Consider the following 27,179-nt stretch of genomic DNA (forward strand, 5'->3'; position numbering starts at 1 on the left):
GAATTTTATTAAAGCTCGCCTATCTGCACGGAATCATCAGCTGCTCATTGTTGCATGCTGCTGATTTCCTATGTATGTACGTACGTTCTATATATTGTGAATAGGATTGGATGGATAAAACTTTTGACGTGGAAGTAAAACCTTAAAAACTGACTAGAACAATTGTTGTGATTTTGATATATAATAATAATAATAATAGTAATAATAATAATAAATAAACAATAATAAATTACGTTGCTACGAAGCCGTTGCAAGTTTAATAAAATATAAATTTAAACAAATCATATGTTATATAAATTTTCATGTTTTATATGTTATTTAAAGGGATATAAAATATAATGCTTTTTTTATTCAACCCCAACTAGCCAAAAAGACTATCGCGGCTGATTAAAATCCATAAAAACAATTATCTACCATATGTTAAACATCTTAACCTCTGTGCTTTTTAAATTGATCAGAAGTTGTAACAGTTGGAAGAAATGAGTTGTTGAACCTGCTCTTTATGGTCTTTTAGTTCTTTTCCAATTCGTGGCTGGACTCCTTCTGAACAGATCCAATCAGAGTTCTTGTTCTTGGAAAGAGCACAACCAAACTGATCCATGAATAACAATTTATTTTACACCCAGATGAGTTTTATTGCTTAAACGCAAGTATAGTAAGGCGTTTAAGAAGATGACTAAAAATCGACTGAAAGAAATAAATGGATCAGCACTACAAGCGCATTATCAAATAACTATCAAATAACTTTTTCATGAAGTCCTTAAAACAACTCCTGAGCTTGTTGTGGTGTTTGGTAGGTAAAGCTCCATCCATTAATGGGGATAAGAAAACGGAAGCCAACTCTATTGGGCCCTGAATGAGGTTGGAATGTTGTTGCGTGTAGTTGAAATGTTGTTCCGTGTGGTTGGAATGTTGTTGCGTGTGGTTGGAATGTTGTTGCGTGTGGTTGGAATGTTGTTGCGTGTGGTTGGAATGTTGTTGCGTGTGATTGGAATGTTGTTGCGTGTGGTTGGAATGTTTTTGTAAGCAGTTCCAACGATGTTAAAAGCAAGTTAACTTTGGTTTGATGTTGGCCAGTTTTTCCAAAGATTAAAAAATTAATTCACTTGAAAAAGCAAATGAACCTGATTGACAGTTGCTCCAATGCACCCCTGAAGAACCATCTGCAGCATCTTCGCGTCTGGAGGATCTTGTTTCAATGCTAACGCCAACTCTTTCGTCTTCTTCTGGATGTCCTCAATGGCCACTTCGATCGGTGACAACGTAAACTGCGGTCGGTGTCGGTCAACGTTCGTATCATTAATTTAACTAAATTATATTAAATAAATAAATTAATTAATTAAACAAACAAACAAAAAAAAACGAACGAACGATCGAACTAACAAACAAATAAATAAATGAAATAACGAATGAATGAATAAATAAATGAATAATTTAATCATGCATATACCGAAAACAAAAATTAGTTTTTTTACATATCTAGATTTTTTTATATATAATTTTGTGATAGCTATAGTTATTATTTATAGAAAAAACAGGCGCTGATAATTTTTCTGTTGGGTTATGTTAAAAAATTATGGATGAAACGAATTTATAAATTGCCAGAAAGAAAATAAAATTATATTAGAATAATAATCACCGCTAACGTCTGAAATTCACAAAATATCAACCCACCGACTCTTTGTTCACTACTTCAAGTCTTGTTTTGACGTACGGGAAGGCGTGGGAGGTGGTGAGGATGGTCTTCCTTTTGTACTGCTCCCTCAGTTCTCCGTGGGCTTTTCCATCCATCGTGAATGGAGTGGCGTACATGAAGCGTTCTGCACGGTCATTAATATTTTATTCCTTCAACAGTTCGTCATTGAAATTAGAGAATTGCATTATTTTACTCATTGACTGTTTGTTCACTAGTTGAATGACAAGAGATATTTTGTATTTCTGCATTAGAAGACTTCGTTCGATTTAAAACGTCTGCAAAAGTTACTTGAAATTCTGATTTAACGGCGAAATTTGGAGCAAAAGGCGACTGAACTTATGGTGTCAAGAAATTCGAATAAGCTATGGAGTGGCGGAGAGTGAAAGGTTCAAAATCTTGTTGGAGGAAAGAGAAACAACAATAAAGAAAAACTTCAAGGGATTTCATTTTTCATTCGTGCATCATCCTTCACGGCTACAATGCAAAAATGATGAACGTTGAATACCATCTCACGAAGGTATAGCGATGCCGTAGTCAAATTTTATAGGTCAAGATGGTTGTCTCTCAGCATCGATTGAGATCAGGACCAGGCACGCACACGCACACCGTATTGTCACGTTCAACCACTCAAAGCTTAACTCGGTCCATTCACTTACAATGAATTCCAGAAATCTCACCAGGCAATGAAAAATATCTCCATCAACAAGATGATTGTCGTTATCATTATACATAATCATAAATAAGTAAAGTAATAATGATAACGATAATAATAATAATAATAATAACAACAATAATGATAATAATGATAATAATATACAGTGGATGAACTGACTGATGTTGTAGTTCATTTCAAAAAATGTCTGCCTCCCTTTCAGTTCGTAGAGATCAAAATAGGGCTCGACGTATGTTATCTGGATGTAGGCCTGTGTGCGTGAACGTTTCATCTCTACAGATTCAATCATTATCATTATTATTATCATTAAAATTATTATTTAATTATCATTGTTATTTGTGTTGTTGTGGAAATTCACTCTTCAACAATTTTCAGAGCGTTATAAACAAACTGTAGCAAATGTTACAACGATCAACTCAGCAGTCTGAAGTAAGTCCAACAGATGAATAAAAAAGAAACTTGGTTGGTCACCAAAATAATAACAAATAATGAAAAAAGGGGCAAAAATATGATAAAAGTAAAAACAGATTTAATACACGAATGAACAGGTGAATGACAACAACAACAGCAACACAACAACAACAACAATTCGACAATCAACTTGAAGTCACCTTATCTGGGTTCAGTTGGTTTTTGTCAACATTATTTGAATCCTTTATCATCTCCACTGATCCAAACTTCTCAGAATAAAATGTCTACACAATGGATCACGTCAGAAGATTAAGCTTAACAGTCATTATTCATGTAAATATTTTTATAAGTAATTTATTTTATTATTAATTGATATAAATAAGGTAACGAAACAAAAATAAGGAGCAACGAAGTAATTAATAACATCATAATATGACCCAGGACCAAACATGAACTGAATCTATTCACCAGACATTTTCATCGTATTTCAACCCCAAACATGAAAAAACCATTGCACAACGGTCCTACAATGAAACAGACACTCACGCACGCACGTAGCTGTGTGCACGCACACACATATAACACACACACAAACCTCAAGTCTATGGGATATTTCTGAAAGTTTGGTTATAGCAGGTTCCTTATAGACAAACTCTAGGCCATCCATGTCACAAAATCGACTGCCGTAGAAACCAACGCGAAAGTACGTACCAAACATTCGCTTGCTCTCCTGCGGTACAGATGGTTGCAACAATTTACTAAAATATTTTTATGTAATTATCCATACCTTCATTACAGATATCATCCTACAACTCGCTATCACACATTTATTCACCAGTCATAATGATTCATCGTATATTTTCCAACGAACAGATTATGAAATAAATCATCAACAGACACAGCAGAAAAAAGTTGATGTTCATCAATCCTATCAAAAGCATTGAGCATCAGAGCCAGGAAGGCCACAAAAAGGCAAAACTTGAAAAGAGAGTGAGCTAGCTGACTGACATGTTTGATGATGTTCGTGAAGGCGGCGTGTATCTTGGCGTGTATCTTGGCCAACTTGGTGAATTCTCTGTTGCTCTCGTAAATGGGGATGAGGACTTTGTAGACATTGTTCACTCCCTCGTACATGGATGCCTTCATCATTGTAAGTATATGTGCGCGCGTGTGTGTGTGTTTGTTTGTGTGTGTGTGTGTGTGATGCTACGAGAAAGTTGATGAATTAATCGTCACTAATATCATTCCAAAAATAAAAGTCACTCGTCAGAGAACATCAAATCTGATTGGCCACATAATGACCGATATCAACGTAATGACGACCAACCTGTTCGAAGAAAGTAGCAGATTGTTCAAGCAGTACGGTCAGTCCATTCTCGGTGAAGTACTTTCCAGTGCAGATGCCCTCCTCATCCGGCGACACAACATCCTCCGAGACTGCACTCTCCTCCAGCACATTCCGTGACACGTGCTGCCACGAATGGCGTTAATAATAATAATAATGACGTAGATACGAAATTAACATCAAATGAAGTCCATGGAAACAGGGGGAGGAGCGATTTATTTCTCAAGTTAATCTTCCCCAACACAAAACAACTATCGATAATTTCAATACTAATTTACTCTAACAAACCCCTAGGAAGCTAACTTAATAATTAAAAAATACATAAGTTTTGATTTTTTTTAATTTTCATCAACAATGATTCCGCTTAGTGAATTGTAGACAACATGCACGGAATAACAACAAACCAACACTCAACACAGCATCACAACAACACTCAACACAACATCACAACAGTACAACAACACTCAAACCAATATTACTACAGTACAACAACATGAAAAACAACATTGCAACTATACAATACACAAAAAACAATACAGTAAACCATTACAATATTTTCCTAATAAAAGCTAATTTGACGACTGCAAAACAAACGGATGGCAATACTTTTATATTCAACGTTAAGTTATCGTAGTAAAAACCAACCAACCTTAACAACAAACAGCAAAATTACAACCATGCAAACAACAACACAACAACATAAACAAAGAAAACAACTCAATTGCAACGCAAACAACAACAACGACAACAGCAAAATTACAACCATGCAAACAACAACACAACAACATAAACAAAGAAAACAACTCAATTGCAACGCAAACAACAACAACGACAACAGCAAAATTACAACCATGCAAACAACAACACAACAACATAAACAAAGAAAACAACTCAATTGCAACGCAAACAACAACAACGACAACAGCAAAATTACAACCATGCAAACAACAACACAACAACATAAACAAAGAAAACAACTCAATTGCAACGCAAACAACAACAACGACAACAACACTCATACAATAAAATCAATAACAAAAACAAGGGAAACCTGCAATGCAACGCATCCAACAGGCAGATATGATTTATCTTCCAGCATGTTCAAGTATTCAGCCACCAGGCCCGCTGCATGCACCATACACTGAGCTGCTTCTGCATAATTCTTCCTCTGTCGATGAAAAGATCATGAAGTGGCAGCACACAACGGAGAAAAAAATTAAAAATACATTCCTTTTAAAACGTTCCCTCGAATCATTTTAAACAAATAACTCCACCAGTAAAGTGCGAACAACATCACACGAGGGCTTCACCTCTTTATGTTTCGATGCCATATTGTCGAGCCACGTGAGGCGCAGGTCTGGTGAGTTTTGGTATCCGCGGGCGATCCTGTACATGAGGTCCAACAACATTTCCGGGTCGGAGTGGTACTCCTTCATCTTTATGGTGTCAGACAGGATCATGTGCAGGTTCTTCACCAACTCCCTGACCTGCATGGAGCCGACATCGTACAGGAGTTTAGTTATAACTTTCATTAGTCATTCTTAGAAGATGTCCAATTTAAATATTCAAAAACGTTTTTATACAAAATTGGGTAGCAATCGCTAATTGTTCAGTTCAACCAACATGGCCGTTTAACAAGAGAGCAATAGGCAAATTAATAAATCATCAAGAATCCAAAAAATTATCCAGACTAATTTTTAAAAAATTTAACAAAAATAACCGGTCACAAAATCAAGAAGGTGTAATGATAAAAAATCGTTCTCATGCATAGGACGACTCGCACGAGAACATCATAAGAGTTCATAACATGGAGCACACCTGTTCAGGAAATGCGGTGTCCTTGAATTCTTCATCACTGTCAGCATAGAGCAGGATGGTCTTCAGTGACGTCCTCAAGTGCTCCTCATTGAATGCCTGCGTCTGGCCCACCAGAGAACTCAAGCTCATCGTCACTTGCATCTTCACTCTCGCAAAGTTCTTTAAGTAGTGATAAGAACAGAATAGCAACAAACTTATTTTAATTTCATTACATTCTAATTAATTGGGCTGGTGGTTTCAAGCCATCACGCAACGCCAATGATACTGGGTGCTTTATAAAAATTCAACAAGATTCGATTAGTTAACAGGGATGTGCGAATAACTGAGCTGATTGGCGCAACAACTGGAAAATGAAGATTACTACAAACATAAATAAATGTGCAGTTTTGAGACTTAAAATGATACAGATATTGGCAAAGGCTTTGTAGTAACGAAATAAGAATCATAGTTAAAAATCCAAGGACACGAGTGTCTATGACGCAATTTGAAATTTAAAACTTGAACCTACGATTTGATTAGCAAAGCAGGTGCGATTCTTTGTTTGGTATATAAAATATTCTAAATATGTTACAAGGTAGCAAACGCATGATCACCAGCATAACACGTTCGAAACATGAATTTATAACGCAGAAGCAAAACATGATGGCCAACATCACCGACCACAACCAAACAAATCCTTCCACAATCTCGTAACTCACATTTCCAATTTCGTAATTCTGTCTCATGAGCATGTAGAGAGATGCACTGGCATGTGATCGAATGCTGGCCAGTGAGGAACTGCAGTGCTTCAACAGTCTCGAGCAGAGATCAGCACACTGCTCCGTGTCCTCCTCAAACAACAGTTCAGGAAACTAAACAATGCATTGGTCGTTCGATGACATCACGGAGATTTATTTAATGCAATGAATAATCTGAAAATGATCTAATGTTAGAGGCCATCTAAAATAAGAGACACCTCAAAAAATAGCTCAATCATTCTCAAGCTGATACAGAATTTGTGATAAGTTGTTAAAATAGCTAATGATCGTGTCATGTGCCATCATAATTTGTAACAAGCAATGCAGCGAAGGATAACTTTTAAACAGCATTCACGAAATAACAAAAATTAGTCGTAGAAAATAATGTAAAGAGTTATGACCAACCTTGGAGACAAGTGATCTCTGCGTGGCAAACATGTTCTGGAGGACAGTTGAACTCTGGTTCGTTGACAGGCCATGAAGAATGACTTGTAAAACATTTGACAGAGAACTTTGTAACATGTCAAACGACTGTACAACCTGTGTTACACGGTTGCAATGTTTGACAAGTTATCCTTAATTTGAGATGCAATTTAATAACTAACAGGTGCACATCCAATCGCAGAACTCAAAAAATGTTTCTAATTAACATTTGTATTTTGTGTAATTTTGACTGTAAATAAAACATGTTGGAAGTTTGGTCGAAAGCCAAATTAGGGAATAAAATTTCAGCTGCGTGATTGCATAGCAAGAAGAAAGCAACAGAGGGAGAAAGAGACAGAGAGAAAAAGAATGATGAGTATGTAGGGATCGAGCAAAGGCCACCTGTATAATGAATTCAATGACGTCCAGAGCAACCATGTTGACCTCGCTCGACAGTAGGCCTTCCACATAACCATCGGATTCTTCTCGGTTCTTGTTACTGTCGAACAAGAATAAAAACTAACGCACACACACACACACACACACACACACACACACACACACACACACACACACACACACACACACACACAATCCTCCTACCAACTCAATTAACACCAACCCGTCAGTTAGGTCATTTGACTGTTTGTAGTGTATCTGGTCCTTCCTCCACCTCAACTTCGAGCCACCATCACTCAATGGCAGACCAGTTGATTCTTCATGAAGACGCACAATTTCGATAAATTAACAATCTTACAAACCAACAGTGTATAAATTAAAAATATATATTGATACTATAAGATTCAATTAAGCGAATGGACGACGAGACAAACGGTTCTAAGACGTTTGTTAAATCAGCAAACAAATGGACAGACAAAGAAGAAGCAAGAAACCATGTTGCTTTCTCCTGATCATCTCCATCCTGGCACTGTTTGGACCCAGCATGTACTCTTCCATCTTGCTCTTGAAGTCTGATCCCTTCTTTGAGGTTGTCTGCATGGAGTACTGGCGAACTATCTTCTTGCCCTGTTGTTTACGTACCATGTTGATGACATTTTGCTCTTTCTTGTGAGGTACACAAATTGTTGTAACATTTGCTTTTAATGTCATGTGAATAAAGTATTGATGATTTGCGACGTAGCTTAGCTATGTGGATGTTATGCATATGATTTCGTCACTTCAACATGATTATGCTGTGATTGTTTGTTTGTCAATTTAATTCCTCCAAATAACTACTTGTTAGTATAATTACTATTGAAACAAATTCATTTTAAACCAATACTAATACACAATTCAAATGTTCAAAAAGTTTTTTTGTTGTAGCAGTTAAAAAAGCAATATATACTCCGACAATTATGACACAAATGTAGTAATGATTGAAATAAAAAACGAGCAATTATAATAGAAAAATGTGAACCCAGATTTGTGAATGAAAGACTTCATCATACAATAAATGAAGGATTATACTTTCAGAATAACGATCTTGATTTTAGGATAACTTTGTTAATTTGTGAATTAAGTAATTGTGAAGTAAGTAATTGTGAAGTAAGTAATTGTGAGAATGATTATTTCGAAAAAATAACTTAACTAAACAAAGTATAAATTCCTTTGGATTCAATCATGTTAATCGATCATAATAATAATAATAATTCATAAAAAATTTTATGTGAATTTGTATGTTACCGCAATTATATTAAAACGCTGCTTAACAGACTGTTAGAAAGTGCGTTGAATCAAAGCGGCGAAGCAGTTCGCGAGTGATGTAAGTGCGTGCAAGTGAAACTAACACTGGTGAAACTATCTGTCTATCTATCTATCTATCTATCTATCTATCTATCTATCTATCTATCTATCTATCTATCTATCTATCTATCTATCTATCTATCTATCTAGCTATCTAGCTATCTAGCCGCAGACTAACCACTGGTTCAGAATAACTACTTCTCAGAGGAGAAGCTGTTTTGTTGAAAGACAAACGTCTGCTTAAATTAGCTTCAGTTTGTTCATGGAAAGGTAGTGAATACTGTTGGTCGGGGGAGGAAGTTAGTTGTTGAATGTTTATTGTTAATAGAAAGGTCGGTTTTTTGAATAAATGTTAGTAGTTGTTGAATTTTGGTTGTTAAGCGTAGTGTTAGCTGTTGAATGAGTGGTAATATGGAAGTAGTAGTTGAATATTTGTCGTTGGAAGGAAAACGAACAAATCACATGAACAGGTGCAAAAATAAAACACACCTAGGAAGGAGAATAATGATGCCAGGAGATCAAGCCCAAAAAGAATACAATCCATCAAACAATAAAAATGTAAGCCAGGTTTTAAAAAATACAGGAGAGATTTAGACGGAATTTAGCTTAAGCCTCAACAACAAATAACTGAGCTGAAAAATCATATTTTTACGAAGAACAGTAAAACTAATAAAACCAAAAAAATCAGTGGCAAATCTAAACCACATTAGCGAGGGTGCCAAGGTTTTGAAATTTTTCCATATATATTTCCCATGTTCAATTTTCATGAAAAGTTTTGAAAATGTTTCAATGTATTTAAAAGTTGAACGGGGGGTGGGCAACATTTCTGGCTGACGACCTTTGTTGGCATACCACGTCATTTTTTGTCAGAAATGACACTTTTGCCCTTAAAACAATGATTTTTACTGACTTTAATACAAACACTGCTCACAACTAAAGAGGGGGCAAAACTGGCCCTTCCGACACCCCTAGATTCGTACCTATTCTTAAAAAAACAGATCTGGATGTGAGCCATTTAAATAATTATAGACCAATAACCAATCTTTCGTTTATTTCAAAGGTCATCGAACGTATCGTTGCTCGGGGGTTGTTGAAATATCTGGCGCGTAACAACTTGTTGTCGGCTCATCAATCAGGCTACAGACAGTTCCACTCAACGGAAACTGCTTTGCTGCAAATATCGTCGGTGTTATACAAGGCTGTGGAACTATTTAATTAGCGCCATATAAATATTCGCGTACATGTATATATATTGTGGGTGCTGTTCGACTAGAAGTAGTTGTTGTAAAGGTGTGAGTATTGTTAATTGAAAATCAAAAGTTCTGGAGTGTTTATTATTGGAAAGGTAGTTGCTTGAGTAAAAAAAATTGGTGATATAAAATGAAAAGCTGTTGAGTGTTGGTTTCTGGGAAGGTGTTGTTGATATGTAGAGAAAATTGTGTGTATGAGTGGTTGTTGTTGATTGAGTGGTAGTAGTAGCTGAGTGTTTGTTGTTGGAAAAGTAGTGGATTTAGTTGATCGAGCGGGAGAAGTTGTTGAGCGAATTGTTTGTGGTTGAGAGTGGTTTGCAATGTCTAAGTCAAAATAGTAACTAAAAGAGTAATACAACATACAACAACATACAAGCAGAGTGTAATACGTGCTTAACGATGCATCACGAACACGGCATGTGATACGGTTAGGGTTAGAACCAAGTCACTAAACGCAACTGCGAAACAGAACCAAGCGCCTTTAACCACTAGGCCACCACGTCACAAAGTGCGATTATTGTTCAGGAGTGTATGGAGTGCTAATGGTTGTTGTTTGTCGCTAAGATGATGTACAATGATGCCAATGGATGGCATTCGAATAATAATAACACGGTGAATGTGAGTGATGTTTAGTTGAATTAGGTAAATATTCCAAAGCATACATTTATTCATTATAATCTAACATCTTGTACAAATTTGATATTAAAAACCAGCTCAATTAAATCATAAAAATTTATAAAAAAAGCAAGATTATTTGCATTTAGATAACCTTGTATTCAAAATTTGAAATGGCAAGTTTAAGTATTTCAAGGAGCTGATTGATTGTTGCAGGGGTCAGGTTTGACCACCACATCCACAACAACTTAATGTTGGCATTCTTCAGCACCCAAAGGAAACATATCAACAAATCCTGGGTTGATTCCTGACTCAAATGATTCCTCTTAATCTGCTGTTGAATGGTAATCAAGTAAGCAATCGAGTCAATAAAGAAACATTATTCAAATATTTGACTGAATGAATAAACAATCAAATAATTTAATAAATTAACAGATAAATTAAGTATTCTAATAAATTAATAAATAATTAAAATAATAAAATGTAACTATATATTATAACCTTTTTGTAAACAGAAAACATGAAACTAAAAATTCAAAATACGGTTTTAAAACAAATATTGAAAGAAAAAAACGAAGTATCAAGTATTGTAGGACCTCAGGATTGAGATTGTACGAAGCGGATCCTGCAATAGCCAGAGCCACTGATTGGTTGATGGCGGCAGATTCCGGGCATCGATTTTTTGAATCGTTTGATGGCTGGAAGAGTTTCAACAGAATGTCGATGACAATTTTGACGATGGGGAGGTAGAGGGTGGCCACTCGAGATTTGGCTTCGGATGATCGAAATCTTGGGTCCATGTCGTGGCTGGCTATCAAGTTGGAAACCAAATTAATAGACTTGATCTGCAGCTGGGACACACTAGGTGAGGAAAAATATTGATAATCATAACTTAATTTGAAACGAGGTTTCTTAAAATGCGTACGAGTGGAGTGTTTATAAACTGTACATGTATCAGTTGTGAGTAGCGTTTGTCATTAAATGAAAAATATATTCAAAAAGATTATTTCCTTTACCAAAAAAAAAATAAAACGCACCTGAAGAAATTTGTAATAAACAGATTACATAATGAATAAAAATTCACATATCGGACTTCAACCGTTCCGCAATTACTTTGTTTCAAGCATAGCAACTAGATCAGAAAGTACAATGCCCGCCAGGAAGTGCTGGCTTTTGTATTCATTGGTCAACTCAATGAAAGGAAGTTTTTCGCAGGATGACAGACCGCTGGAGACCAACGACGCTTGTGAAGCAGAGCTTGCAATGCTGAATGTTGGAGAAGGAGGAGCCGATGGTGTGCTTGGTACGTTGAAGGGAAGATTCAACGTGAAGTAGTGCTCATGACTGCAGACAATCCTCATGAACTCCAGTTTCAATGTCAAGAGACCTGTCGTGTCTGTCCCCTTGTTGACCAACGTGTTTTGACCTTGAATGGACACTTCATCTAAAATCTGCAACAATTTAATTTTTAAATTTAAAAAGGCAAATAAAGTTTACAAAAAATGAATAATCTTAAAAAAAAATACTGACAATTTTACTATAGTTATTGATAAGTTTGAAGACAAATCCTCTATCAAGTAGTGATAAGCAACTTCTGATGAAAAAAGCTAAGCTGCAGTTTAGGTCCTTGACTTTTGTAATATCCTGAAGTAAAAAAAAATAGAATATATTATTATACCTACGTCAGTTTCATCAATAATAACAAAAACGTGATTAAAAAACAACTACCTTGCTTGATTCAACAATTTTTTTAGAAATCATCTCAACCAGGGAAGAAATGTCAAGTAGGAACTGTGCAGGAAACCTTGTCTTGCGGGGGGCATTCAGCTTGTTGGTTCGTCCGAGGTGGTCTTCCATGCTTCGCACCTATTGAACATTTCATAGTGCTATGGAGGGAGCCAACAATTATCATTAATTAATGAATTAATATCATCGATGCCAAATTCCTCCCAAACAAACACACACACCGGACACACACACACACACACATTTGTTTATATATATGCAAATGGGCAAAAATATTTAACGATATTTGCATCAAAGAAAACCTCGTTCCAAAATATATTATATATATATATATATATATATATATATATATATATATATATATAAATTATGGTCTATTACCAACATATTTATATATATATATATATGGGTGTGTGTTTGTGTGTGTGTATGTGTGTGTGTGTGTGTGTAAAGCACAAACACTGACAGATCACCCAACTTACAATGAGTTCCAAAAAGAACCAGGAGTTAGACAGGGCCACACTGCTTGTCTTCCCAGTGGAGACCAACCACTGAAGGACAAGTTCCTCATGCACAAACTACTCAATGAACAAATTGTTTTCTTTTTAATTTTCGGTTAATAAAATTATATCACATCACATAATTACGTATAATATCAACAAGTGTATTTTGTTTTTCTTAGTTTTCATAGATCTATTTTACCAAAAGATTTTCGACTGTTTCGAAGCATATATTTTAAACAAATAAATTTGTGCGGCGCGATGGTGTAGCGGTAAAGTGCCTGGCACTGCTGTTGCAGCAACCGGATTCGATTTGATAGAGATCCCCACCTATAACGTGTGCAGTGTGTTCTGCGTTGCTTCACGTGTACTTTCAAGCACTGCGCGTTCGTTGTTGACACGTCTGAAAAATATCGAAAAGAGAACTGCCGTAAATAAATGAATGAATAAAAATGAATCATTTGCGCATGTGGCTAGCAGCGTGCCATCAAAATTTAATTTGAGTAGGTTTTCTACGGCAGTTGCCAGTCTCTCTAGTCAATTTCAAAAGTTAAATAATAAAGATACATTATGGACAGCAGCGTAACAATTCACGCCATCACATTTTAATAATAAAAGTATTTGTATGGATGCATTCGCACTCATAGCAAATTATATTCATTCATACCCGCATTCAAACCATTAACACATTTGAAGTCACTCCTGTGCATTCAAACCATTTACACACACACACACACACACAAACACACGCACACACAAACATTTAATACTACCATTCATCCACACCCAACTTATCTACATTCATTGATGAAAACTTGAAAACAAAAAACCCATAATGTAAGTGAAAATCCAGGACGTAAAAAATAACCTTTTTATTAACGAATTTTAGATATTCTTGTTTGCCAGCTTCCATTTGTTTAGCATCTTTCAACGTATAAAATGAAAAAAGGAAGACAAATGTTGAAAATCAAAATTTTAGTATGAACTTTGAATGCTATATTCGAATAATAAAAGTGAGATCTGATAAAAAAAAACCTTGTTCATTGATTATATTTGAGACATCAGGATCACTGCAACTCAACGTGCGACCACTCCTAGAAGTTGTGGACATGGTCATCGGACGGGTCAGTCCTGAAAGGCCTGTGCCAGGAGATGCCTGGTTTGAACCTACGGAAGCTGTATGGTTAAATTTTTAATTTATTCATATACTAGAAAAATCTATTTCCATTATTTTAGTCTGCATTAGAAAGTTTTCTAAAAGGCAGAATTCCTTGAAAAGCATATTTAATTTAGTCGATAACTAACTTTGAAGTTTTTTATGGTTCAAATATATACCATACGCCTACTTATCATTATGCGACGGAATGGGTTCTTAAACTTTGTCACAACGCGATGTTGTTCTTACCTATTGGTCGCGATATCTCAATTTGCGTTTCTTGGATACAATAATTGAGTTGTGTTATCTTAAACCTTATTCGGCAGGCTACTCACGGGTCTCGTGAGAGACGAAACGGACGTCTGACCTATGGCGGGTAATGGTTTACCAATAACATATTTATATGTAAATCAATCAATGAATAAATCAATCAATAGATAAAAAATCAATCAATCAATCGCTTCAGATTTATTTGACAAATAAATAACAAGGTATAATATCAGAAGAACAAAACAAGACAAAACAAGTAAAAGCGTGAAGACAGACTGTTGGCGGTGGAAGCGTCAGAGGGTTGCAGAGTGCAAGTGTAAATGATGTAGGAGACCAGGATAGAGTTTCTGCCATGTTTGTCCTGTGAGAGATCTCTGATGTGCTGTAGGCGTCGAACTATATGAGCAACAACATCGAAGCTCTCCTGACCCACGTTCACTGTTGCGAATGCATGATGATGAAAAATGGAAACAGTTACATTGTTCGAATGATGACTCGCTGATGGATTGCTAGATTGAACATTTAAAAAAACTTTTCGAGTGACTCAACAGATTCTCCACTTCTAAAAAAATGCAGCACAGCATTGAAACTAACCCACTTGGCCAGCAACTACGGGTGGTCTTATTAACAACTGTAGCAGCTTGTCGAGCACCAAATGAACATATCGAACCAGTGGTCCAGTGCTAGTTTCTGTTAGGCCTGAAACACACTTTTTCAGCTGGTCCTGCAAAACGTTCTCTCGTAAATATCATATAAAAAATTATGATTTTTCAGTCACACTCCTTTTTTCTTTTTACAACATTTGCACGCGCAAAAACACACACAAACAAATTTTATTAAACTCAATTACTATTATTTAACTTTTCAAATAAATTCTAGATTTGTTTACTATATTTTGTTACAAATAAGAAATTAGATTTTCAGAGTATTGCTCTACATTCCCTTATTCTAAGGACGCTGATATTTTCGGAAGATTGCACAAAAATCACGAACAAAATAAACAATAAGTTCGTAATGAAAAGCAAGATGTTTAGAACAGATTGGAGCAGATTAGCTGGAAAACAAGACAAATGCGAGACGAGACGGATGTAACAAACTTCAAAGCAGGCTTCTCCAATCTTGCTAGGTATCTTGCCTTCGTCGGCCGCATTAACAAGCGACAGGAACTTGTCCAAATGTTCATCCTGCTCATCGTCACGATCATATGAATTGAATGAAGTGAAAAAAAATGTAACACTTTACGTTAATATAGTAAGACGAAGTATCAAAAGTATTAAATTTCTTAGGTGAGTACAGCAATTTTTTAAAATTGTGGAACACTTCAAAGAAACAAACAGACCAAAGTGTGTATGGAAGAGACAGCATTGATGACGACATTGAAAAGTCCTCGGTGGTTGTCCACCCACTTCATGGAAGGCAGTTGAACATCGGGATGCAGCATGTGGTAATGTTGTGGAGGAAGGTCAAGGGAAACAGGCAAATTGAACTCCCCAGTGACCAGATGACCATCTCTAAAGAGTGGCAACCAAGAATAGCCAACAATCGTCTCCAGATCAACTGCATCCTTTTTAGGCTGGCAACTGACGTGGTACATGGTGAAGAAGAGGTGATGCGAGTCAGTCAACCGACCGGGCAGGTTGATCTTGATTTCATCGTAAAACGAAGGAGTCCTGGTTTTTTATTTGTAGTTGTTCACAATGAAGAATATGAATAGCATTGACTTTGTTTTGTACGTTTCATATGTCTCTATTGAACATTATACATTACTATGCACCACTTGTATTTCTTACAATTTTATTATATAATATTCATTATAAACGCTCAAGCTTAGTGCGCAATATGTTGCGCAATTTTAGTCTCTAAAACGTGTCTCGGTTTGTCCACGAAATAAAGAGTAGAACAAATATTGCCTGTTCAAAGTCTCTTGATACAAGTCGGGAGACAATGTCATTTCTAAACTTTTTTTCAATTTAAAATATTTTAGATAGATCTTATTTAAAATTAAGTGATTTGAGGTTTTATTGTAAACTGTCATGAAGAGTTGGTGACGTGACTGAAGCGGCTGACTTGTTGTGGTAGTTGACAGTGGTGTAAGCCTCCTTACTCACTGCGGGGCAGTTTGACTTGCCATAAATCACCTGCAATTTTGAAATTTAGAGCTGCTCGTCATAAAAATCCTACACAAACAATTAAATATCATGGCATTGATTGTTGCTTAAGAATAAAAAAATGTTATTCGTTCGACAAATTATACCCATCTAGTAATATTTTCATGAAACAAAAAATGTCAGACAAAACTTCACAAAATTGCATTGATTAGCATTACCTTGATGTTGCTATATATTTAAAATATTATTAATGTTAATGCCGCCTACCTTATGATTTGATTAAATTAAAAAAATTTCATCCGTGCAATATCATATTCTGTAACCAGGTTATCCTAATTAAATAATACGATGCAGAAGTAGATATATTAATCTTATGGAATGTAGACTAATCATTGCGCATTAAGGTGATGATAATGATGTGAAAATAATTTACATAATAATTGTTAATATTATTGTCATGCAGTAAGTTCGGAACATGAAACTCCCATGCAGTTTGCAACTGGTCTTGTGCCTGCTTGCGACAATGATGCTGACTTTCTGTACTTACATTGTAACCAGTGTTTAGAAAAAATTTCAATTATTATTTATTGTATTGTTAGAAATTCTATGAAGTAAAACTTCCAAGGCTTTCTCACAATGTGATCCACTGAACGGACGTAAAAGTAAAGCAGTTACTTACAACTGCAAAATATTTCCACGACTTTTCAGGATGTGTTTGCATCCTGGCGTCAACATTCTCAACATCAACATCTTCATATACAACACCAACATTACAATGTACAACATCAACATAGACGCCAGCATCATCAGCATGAAGTTTAATAAATAATAAATAGCTAGCTCACAGGCAGAGCATTGTTGTCTCCTTCTCCATGCATGAACTGAACTTTGACTGCGATGTTTCGAGCTGATCCTTGTCTATTCGCAAAGTTCAAAAACTTTGGATACACGAACATCAGGTTCCTACAATTCAATTACATCAAAAAGCAATTTGCTAAAGTTTAAATTACTGAAAACCCAAGTAAGAAACAAAATTTTACATTTAATGACTTAATGAATTTTACATAATCTATCGAAAGTACTGAATTAGTATAAAAAAATGACGGCTTGCAAACAATTAAAGCATGTCCACGATGTTTTTAACGTCAGTAAACATTTAATGAGAAATTTTAACTGAAATCTCGTCGTCGTCATCGTCATGATTAATATCAGATTTTTAACAAAGAAATAACTTCCTTGTTTAATTTCTCACTATCCTTGAAACTGAAATAAATTAAGAAACAGAACTTATAAAAATCTTAGAATTGACCAATAGAATACATGATGTCTACATATACGTATGCACGACACATGGAGAGGTAGGTAGGCCACCTGTAGAAAGTGTGAGGTTTGTAGATGTCTTCAGTGGGAAACTCGAGGACCTCCTTCGATGGTTTGGAAGTGTCGTGAATGAACGGATCGACTGGATTGAGTTCCGTGGTGAGCACGTTGGTCAGGTCGCTGGAGTACGAGGACAAGTCCAACTTCAAGATACCTTGTTAGGAAAGTTTTTATTTAAACAGGAAAAGTCGAACTTCAAATGTTCAAACGTTACAATATCCAGCACTAATACAAAAGTCAAATGAAAAAAAAACAGGCAAACATTCTTTAGCGTTCAGAAAAACAAAAACTTGACAATAAAATGAATTATTTATAAAGTTAATCAATTACAAGGCTGACCAGGAATGGGTTTGAGTTTCTTCAGAGCCGATGCTTGCTTCTTCATTTCAGACAGGAACTTGAACAGATCATCATCACTCAGTTTGTCGGCTTCCTATTGTCATTATTATTATTATTGTTAAAATTAATTAAAACTGTTAAACTGTTTTTGCTCGTCATATGGTATTTCTTGCGACAGAAACAATGCATACTGCTAATTAAATACACTTCTTACTCTCGTGCGTTGCCATCGAGCACGGAAGGATCTTACATTTTAAATACATTTCGCTATAACTCTATTTATTAGACATTATTTCTTTTTATCATTTGACTTTCTTATTTTGACGGGTTGAAAAATAAAATATGTTTCCATTATTAATGTTATTATTAATTTTATTGTCGTTGTTGTTATTTTTATTATTTTATATTAGGAGATAATAAATTATTATCCTATTTTTATATTTGCATCCTCAGTGCTTTCGTTGATTCCTCCATTAGGACCAATAGAACTTTTTCAACAAAGTCAAATATTGACGGAACAGTGGAGGCATGGCGTCGTTGCTTATTTGCCTCCTCGAAAACATCTGCCAACATGAACATGCAAATCGTCTAAGTATTCTCCCAATCATTAAATTTCTATTGCTTAGGTCTGTGACAGTGAGCTTACAGTTCCCAACATAAACATTTTCTTTCAAACAAAATATCATAATTGCACTTACAATGTTTGCCGTAAATTAAAGGTTGAATTCAAATAGAGCATGAAATAACATGCACTTCAAAATCAATTTCTAATTATAAACAAATCAGCATTTAACATTCATTTATCAGTTTTCAGTTCTCGATGATAAGTTGAATATGACACCAAATTCTTGCATCTTGAATGCATCATTTCATATTCTTCTACTTCTTTGATTCGTAAAGTAAACGATTTTTTAATTATTTTATTAACTGCCCGAACCCAAAAGGGTCTTAATTACTATAAATAAAGACAACTGCATGACCTGCTTGTAGAAGTTGTTGACGGTGATTGTGATGGGTCGGAATGTATCAAGAGCATTTCCGATTTCTTCTGCATTCCAACTGTTGCGCTTGTCGGGTGTGTTGATGTACGTGGACGAACCTCTGCCAGGAGCCTTCGACAGGCCACTCCTTTCTACTTTTTTGTTCAACATAATTTACATCTCAGTTAGCACATGCTCCTATATAATGTCTAGACAATCGCAAGAAAAATATATGGCTACCTTATCAAATGCGGCAAATATGGGAACAAACAAACAAATAAACAAACAGACAAACAAACAAACAAACCAAGACTGTCAGATCGAATGCTATCCTTATCTGCACCTTCGCCCCAGCCGGAATTGTTGATGGTGTTCATGAGATGGATGCCTGTCCAGGCGAACGGCATCCTGTGCTTGCCCAGTCTCGAGCAGCAGTGCTGAGCGTTCACGCGGGCCTTCTCTCTCAACTGTTTCACAATGAGCGTAGTTTATCGGCTGCGATTATTTCTTAATGAGGAAACAAGTTTGTATGAATGCTGCATGAATGCTTTGAATTTATTGTTTCTTATTGTTATATATTCTGTTGATGGCTGCTATATTTGGTGAGATTTTCAACTTATCAGTCATCCAGCATCTTAAAAGAGACCAAAATATTGTCAGTTATCTTTATAAGTTTATATTTTACGTGTATGTGTTTGCTCGCATATATGTGTTTGCATGCACTGCCTGCATGGATGTGTTTGCATGCATTGCCTGCATGCACGTGTTTGCTTGCTTGCTTGCATGCATGCATGTGTTCGTTTGCATGCATGCACGTGTTTGCTTGCTTGCTTGCATGCATGCATGTGTTCGTTTGCATGCATGAACGTGTTTGCTTGCTTGCTTGTATGCATTATTATAATTATTATTACTATTATTATTATTCTTTAAAAAATCAGAATTTGACAGATGCAGAAATTGCTACAACATGCTATGCAATAGTATAAAATGATAACTAAAAATAAATAACGGAGTAAGAATATTCAATCGTAATAAGCATGGAAAAAACGAATAATAAAAAGAAATAATTAATTGACTAATTAATGACTTGGTGAGCAAATTATGTGTTCATAAAGAAAAAAGAATAGACAAAATTGAACAGATAAAAAATATTTATTGAGTATTAATATATTTAAGGTGCCTTGTGATGAAGGCCTGCCTTATTATGTGTTTGTTTGCATGCATTGATTTAAATGAAAACACGCCAGTAAATCCTCGTCTCACTTTTTCATCCTTGATAATATACGGCTCCACGACTTCAGATATTTCTCCCTGCTGTAGAACCTTTTCAAGCTGTTGAATTAAATTTTTCAAAACTTTAAAATGTTAACGACTTTTGCATCATAATATAGCGAACTCTTTTAAATGTTGATTAACTAGAGGCATCATTTCAATAATGAACTTCTACTACCAAACACAAAAACAAATTTGTAAAATAATTTGATAAGATAGAATTCCGCTGAGAGCAAGCCAAAAACTATCAGATTACCCAACACGCAACCACCAACCACACACCTTTGTCAGTCATCAGAGACAATAAATTTTGTGTTTAGTAAAATTAACCAAAAATTCGAGTTCGTTATTTCACAAAGTACGTACATTTACGAGCAGTTGTCAAATTAACAACAAAAATTATTATCATCATTCATTTATCCAAAACAAAAACTTATTAATTTATCATCAACAAATTATCAACTTATCAACAATTTGTTATCAACTTAATTGAAGCATTTCATAAAATAAAATGCAACTATAGTATTTATTTATTTATGCAATTAATTTGCCATCCAAGCAATTCATATGTTGAAGAGCAGAGCAAGTGAGTGAAGAGAGTGAGAGGAACCTTGATGACGATGAAGATGTCGTACGATGGGAAGGTGATGTCGAAGATGGCCCTGGTCGACATGGTGCTGAGGTCCTTGTGGGGCACGTGATCTCTGATCAGCTGATGCAGGTTATCCCCGTTCAGGTCGAAATAAAAATTTTCAGAAATCCTCTTGCGAACTTGCAGATCGTAGAGCGCTGCAGAGGCAAAGATCGGTTCAATTTCCAAATCGAGCCTGTAGAATTATTTTTCAACACTTTAAAACGTGAGAAATAACAAACCAACATTGAGTGAGCCAGCCAAGCCAAATGGCTGGCTCATCCAGTTAACAGACTAAATTAATTGTAGTATACAATTTATTGATAAAAATGAGACCTGAATGCAATGGACATGTGGCAGTCATGACTTTGGAGAATAAAATAATAGTGCAAGACAGATGAACTGAATTAACTAACGTATTTTCGTTATTTGTCCAATAAACATACGTTCAATAAATTGTTTATTTATTAGATGAAACCACGAACTTGAACTGCATGCACTTCACGAGGATTCTATGCGGCACGTGATCTGATGGAACTTCAGCTGGCTGTCTGTACTCTACCTGTTCTTCCTTCAATCGTCATCATCATCATCATCATCATCAACATCATCAATAACAACAACACATCATGATTACATCATGATTACATCATCATTACATCACCATTACATCATCATTACATCATCGTCATCATTATCATCATCATCAACAACAGCAGCAACAACATGCATCCACCACGATCCATCTACCTCAACTCTCCAATACATTCCTCCCACAATGCAGATGACATGCAATACAATACAACACAATACAATACAACACAATACAATACAATACGTTCAATGCAGATCCATACAGAAGTTTGCTGAATGCAAACAAAAAATGATGCATTGAAAACCAACCTCAACATCATACTTCTGTTACTTGCCTTACTAGTTTAAGATCATTTGAAATGTTAAACCAAACAATGCATCCCTCAAAACAAACACACAACACATCCAACTGAAATCCCAAAATTACAGAACTCACCTCAGCTTGTTGAGGGTAAAGAGCAAAGAGATAGTTCTGTCGGTTGTGTTGCCTCGCCTCGTGGTTGTTCGCATCAATTTGTTCGATCGGAGTGATTCGGAGAAGATCTGGTAAGAGAGCATCTGAAGGACAAAGATCAAGAAGCGGATCAACACTGGCAGCGTTCGATGCAAATGATGAAGACGACGAGTAGGATGACTTTCGACCTAATTTCTCCTTTAGAAAAAAAAGTATATACAATAGCAGCTAATCAGGTAGAATTACAATTTATTTTAAGTTCATTAAAATACTTTCAATGGAATGAAGTTAACAAAAACGTTAAATTGTGGAGGTAGTCGTGAATGAAAGTAAGAAATGTTGAAAGAAATGAATGGAAGACGAACGGAAGGCTTTGATGGAAGGTTGTCGATCTGCTGTGATGATTCAAACTGAGGAGAAGAGGTCATCTTCACAATGGAAGCCCTCTCCACTTTGTCATTGTGGAAATTGTTGCAATGCTCATATCTAGGAAAGTTTTATTTGCAGGTCTGCATCAATTTGTTAAACTTTAACGAAATGAAATTAAAAAAGTTGATTCTTGTGTTTTAAAATCAGGTAAACTTAATAAAGTAAATACCAGAAACTGAAATTGCAAAATCACATTAATTTTTTGGTATTTAGAAATTATTATTTATCACTTAACAATATGGTCCTGGGCATGACATAAAACTGCATCCACGCTGCCTTGCGTGCTTTTGAGCGAAAGGTTAGGCCCACCGCTTATAACTGGTGGTTGTCGTCAGGATGGGTGTCCGGATGTTAAAACCTTTCCCCAAATTACTCTTATGCCATCACAAAAAAAAACAACGGCCCCTCGTCCCCAACAGGCCTTAAGTGGTCAAGGGATGCCAAAAGTCCCTGGGAAATATGCAATAGCGGAGGGATGTTGCAGAAAAATTCAGAATGGCCCCTCTATGGTACTTAGACTTGGAACGCTCAATGTTGGATCACTGACTGGCCGCAGCATGGAAATCGCAGAAATGCTCGAGCGTAGAAGGATTGACATCTGCTGCCTTCAGGAAACCCAATGGAATCGAATGGTGTCTGTCATGTCAACTCAGACAAAGAAAAATATAAACTATTCTGGAATGGTCAAAAGACGGCCAAAAATGGTGTTAGAATTTTTGTCAGAGAACCGCTAGCCCAAAAAGTACTGGATATTAAAAGGATTAATTAACGTCTCATGTGGATCAAGCTTCGCATAGAAAAGCAAACAATGATTATTTTTTCTGCATACGCACCACAGAAAGGCGAATCAGAAGAGATGAAAAATAACTTCTGGACTGCATTCTCTGACACCATCTCAACAATACCAAAATCTGAAACAATCTTGATTGGAGGCGATCTCAATGGTTTTGACAACGTACATGGCGGTTTGGCTATGGAAAACGGAATGAAGATGGCAACCACATCCTTGAGTTGTCAGCACAACGGTTGGAAACACAGATGCATTTGACATCGGCGTTGGAGTTCACCAAGGCTCGATTCTCAGTCCACTGTTATTTATAACTGTGATGGAAGAAATCACAAAACCGATACGCACTGGTGACATTTGGATTCTAATATATGCTGATGATATCGTTTTAACAGCTACGTCTGAGCAGAATGCAGCACAGATGGTTGAAGATTGGAACACCAGACTCGCCGATCATAGATTCAAAGTCAACATCAGCAAAACCAAAGCAATGAACACTGGTGAACCCATCCAATCCACATCTACTGGACGATGGCCCTGTTCAGTTTGTAAAGCTGGTGTAGGTAACAATTCAATCAAGTGTCAGCAGTGTAACCAGTGGTGTCACAAACGTTGTTCAAAAATAATTAGTACTTTATCTTTAGTGTCCAATTTTGTTTGTCCTGCTTGCATCAATCCACAACAAATTCGAAATAGCACTGTTTTTGAAGCCATTAAGGTAGAGAAAGTCACATCGTTTCAATATCTAGGAGATGCTCTGAATTGTAATGGAACAGCTGAAGCTGTCGTTCGAGCACGCATACGTGCAGCCTGGAATAAATGGCATCTCCTTGCCTCTATATTGATGCGGTGTGACATCCCACTACCATTACGATCAAGACTTTATAAATCTGTGATGCGTCCGGTGTTGTTATATGGTGCAGAAACATGGCCAATGATAACCAAACTGGAACAAAAACTTCAACGAACCGACATGAAAATGCTCCGATGGATGCAACGAATAAGTCTGAAGGACCACATCAAATCCACGGAAATCCCGTGTCGTGATGGTTTAAATGATATAAAGGACGAATGCCGGCAACACCGTCCGCGGTGGTTTGGTCATGTCAAACGAAGTGGAAACAGTGCCATAGCTTCTCTTGCAGATGTTGAAGTACCTGGCACACGTCCCAAGGGCCGTCCAAGGAAGTCCTGGTTGCAAACAATCGAGCAAGACATGAAAGCTCTAAATTTAAATGAAATGGATACAACTGATCGTCTAATTTGGCGCAAAAAGTTGATGGCAAAGAAAACAACGTCCTACCTCGGGAAACCGGGTCTCTGGACGCAAAACGAAGATTGATTGATTGATTGATTGACTTAACAATGAAAAAATAGCATTTGAGCTGCATGCTATCACGCAGGGGTGGGCAAACTTTTTACTGGGAGGGCCGCATTGAGAACTATTTTACCTTTGAAAGGCCGCATATGTAATTAAATAGCAAATTTTATCGACCCGGGGCAGAATTTTTTCAAGATTAGTGGCTCCTTTTTTTGGTCATAATGTCTGGCTGGCTGACAACCTTTTTTAGGCGAACAAGGCCTCGCGGGCCGCATAAAATAGATCGTAGTTTGCCCATCCCTGCTGTAATGAGTGAACCATTCCTTTACGAAGATTCAAGCAGCATTAACAACAAATCATCAAATCCTACGTCATACCCGAAGAATCAATCATAAGCAAAAGATGAAATGCAAATAGACAAACTTCTTCTGAATGACATTGTAATCTTTGTTGTACAGGCGAAGGCAATCCCTAACGTGCTTCTCTGAGTCAGCACTAAACAAGAATTAAAACTAACTTGTAGATTTCATTTTATTAATAATTAAAAATGTTTTTTAATATTATATCAATGATTTTTACAAATACTTCGATAAAAGAGAACGTAAACAAAAAAGGTAAAATAAATTTCAATAAATCAAAAGGAACCATTGTTTTTATGAGCCTGTCGATACTTTATAAAGTTTAATGCCAACTTTTTCAAAAAATATGATAAAACTTTTTATCTATCTGCATCAACTCACAGATATGTAATTATACAACATGAGCAAACCTATCCAGTTACAAACTTCATGCTTCTTTCTTCATGTTTCTCTCATGTTTCTCTCTTGGTTCACAAGTTTGTAGCAGACAATAAATGAAATAAATAGCCCAACAGTTTTGTAGCACACGATAGCATAGATAAGATTCAAATAGATAATTAACATAATAAGTGATTAATAATAATAATAAGTGATTAATAATAAGTGATTCAAATAAAACAAACCCTTTTTCCGGAACAACGGGATCAACCGTTCTTATTTTCTTCTTAACCACTAACGCCTGGTAGTCATCACTCGGGAATTCGAGTAGCTGGTAGAGGGGGTCCCTTTCAATGAGGGTCTGGTGGGCGGAGAGGTACTCTTCAACATCTGGAGGGTCCACCAAGTCAGTGAAGGGTACCTGCATGCAATCATCACGTGGTCTCAATAGACTACATAATAAGGCTAATGATAGAGAGTTCATAATAAAAAACAATAATAATAATAATAAAAATAATAATAATAAAGAGTCTTCTTCATCCAAAAGCTCATGTTGATCGTATATACACATCAAGACAATGACAAAAAAATGAAAACCTACCGACCCAGACCGATCACACAGCCATCACTGCAGCGAAACTCACCGAAACCACGTAGACAGGAAAGTCACTTTTGGATAGCTGCACAGCTCTAGACTCAAGAAAGCTTATAATAGCTCAGGCAGGATCATGTACTAAATACGCAAAACTATCCAAACTATCCAACATGAAGGTTGACAGCAAATTTAGTTTACGTCAGCAGCTGAAAAAACGTTAGCCACGTTGCAGCCAAATGATCGATACCAGCACCAACAGAATATGTGCACCGACACAACAGGGTCCCCTCTCCTCCAGTTATCTGCATTGGCCCATCTTGAAAGGACTTGGTCAAAAGTGTCTACTCACTGATACAAACATCAATCTGAAGAGATCGTCGAGTTTAACAATAACTCTGACATCACTTATGTCAGTCATGTTTCTGTTACCATAAAAACATCCATTCCACCCAACAAGAGATCATAAACACCAGCAGATTTAGACTTTATCGATTGGATACTTTACTAGCTTAAACATATTTTAAATTTGTTATCAAAATTGCACTGATAAATTATTAGAACAGTTTGTACATTTGTTATTAATAAATGAACATCCTGCTGGTCAGCATTTTTGAAAAATCGTACCATCTTCCACCTTTCCATAGTTTTCCTAACAGTGTACAAAAAAAACCCAACATCACCATACAAGACACCCTGTATATATTCATCATCTTCAATTTCACATTCACAAAACTTAGATAAGTAAATTTCTTTCTCTTTGATTTCATATGCTTCCGTTAAAGTTTTTTGAACGCCTTTAACCTGATCAATTTTTTAAACATTTATAGATATGTTTTTTTATTTTTCTTTAAAAAATCAGGATTTGACAAACGCAGAAAAATTAAATTAGAATGTTTGCCGATAGCTAAACACGTGCATGCAGCACCACAAATTTGGTTGATTGTTTATTGTTTGCACTACAATATTCACTCACGACGCATTAAGTTCAAACTATAAGTTGGATATTTTAGGTATTTTGACGTACAGTTTTTTAAGCATAGTCAGTAATGATGCCCCCATAACTTTTGATCATATCCATTCTCATATCGAGCCTGTTGTTAATATCTTTGATTGACTTAATTAGCGATTTCAAATCAGAAACATTCTTCAAACATTTGTCACAGAACCAT

At 36.0% G+C, this 27,179-nt stretch overlaps 1 protein-coding gene across 1 annotated transcript; it reads right to left on the minus strand.

The window, feature by feature from the left end:
- Nucleotides 1–711: 711 nt before the first annotated feature.
- Nucleotides 712–27,179, minus strand: HELRODRAFT_158781 (hypothetical protein; the record flags this gene model as incomplete). The annotated part of the gene is made up of 44 exons (XM_009010768.1): nt 712–852; nt 1,125–1,268; nt 1,675–1,820; nt 2,529–2,619; nt 2,981–3,064; nt 3,376–3,510; nt 3,789–3,920; nt 4,108–4,251; nt 5,177–5,293; nt 5,436–5,612; nt 5,944–6,102; nt 6,642–6,794; nt 7,086–7,220; nt 7,506–7,602; nt 7,726–7,819; nt 7,997–8,081; nt 8,145–8,249; nt 9,025–9,126; nt 10,866–11,045; nt 11,308–11,572; nt 11,825–12,162; nt 12,440–12,577; nt 12,940–13,035; nt 13,826–13,881; nt 13,993–14,133; nt 14,660–14,821; nt 14,978–15,107; nt 15,481–15,567; nt 15,723–16,053; nt 16,451–16,521; nt 17,337–17,454; nt 17,863–18,025; nt 18,211–18,304; nt 19,191–19,342; nt 19,498–19,657; nt 20,454–20,522; nt 21,073–21,289; nt 21,579–21,664; nt 22,124–22,339; nt 22,507–22,627; nt 25,102–25,173; nt 25,661–25,836; nt 26,635–26,811; nt 27,177–27,179. The coding sequence occupies 44 exons, from the start codon at nt 27,177–27,179 to the stop codon at nt 712–714; spliced, it is 6,060 nt and encodes a 2,019-aa protein (XP_009009016.1).

This window comes from Helobdella robusta (assembly GCF_000326865.2).
Source record: "Helobdella robusta unplaced genomic scaffold HELROscaffold_1, whole genome shotgun sequence".
NCBI classification, from domain to species: Eukaryota; Metazoa; Annelida; class Clitellata; order Rhynchobdellida; family Glossiphoniidae; genus Helobdella; species Helobdella robusta.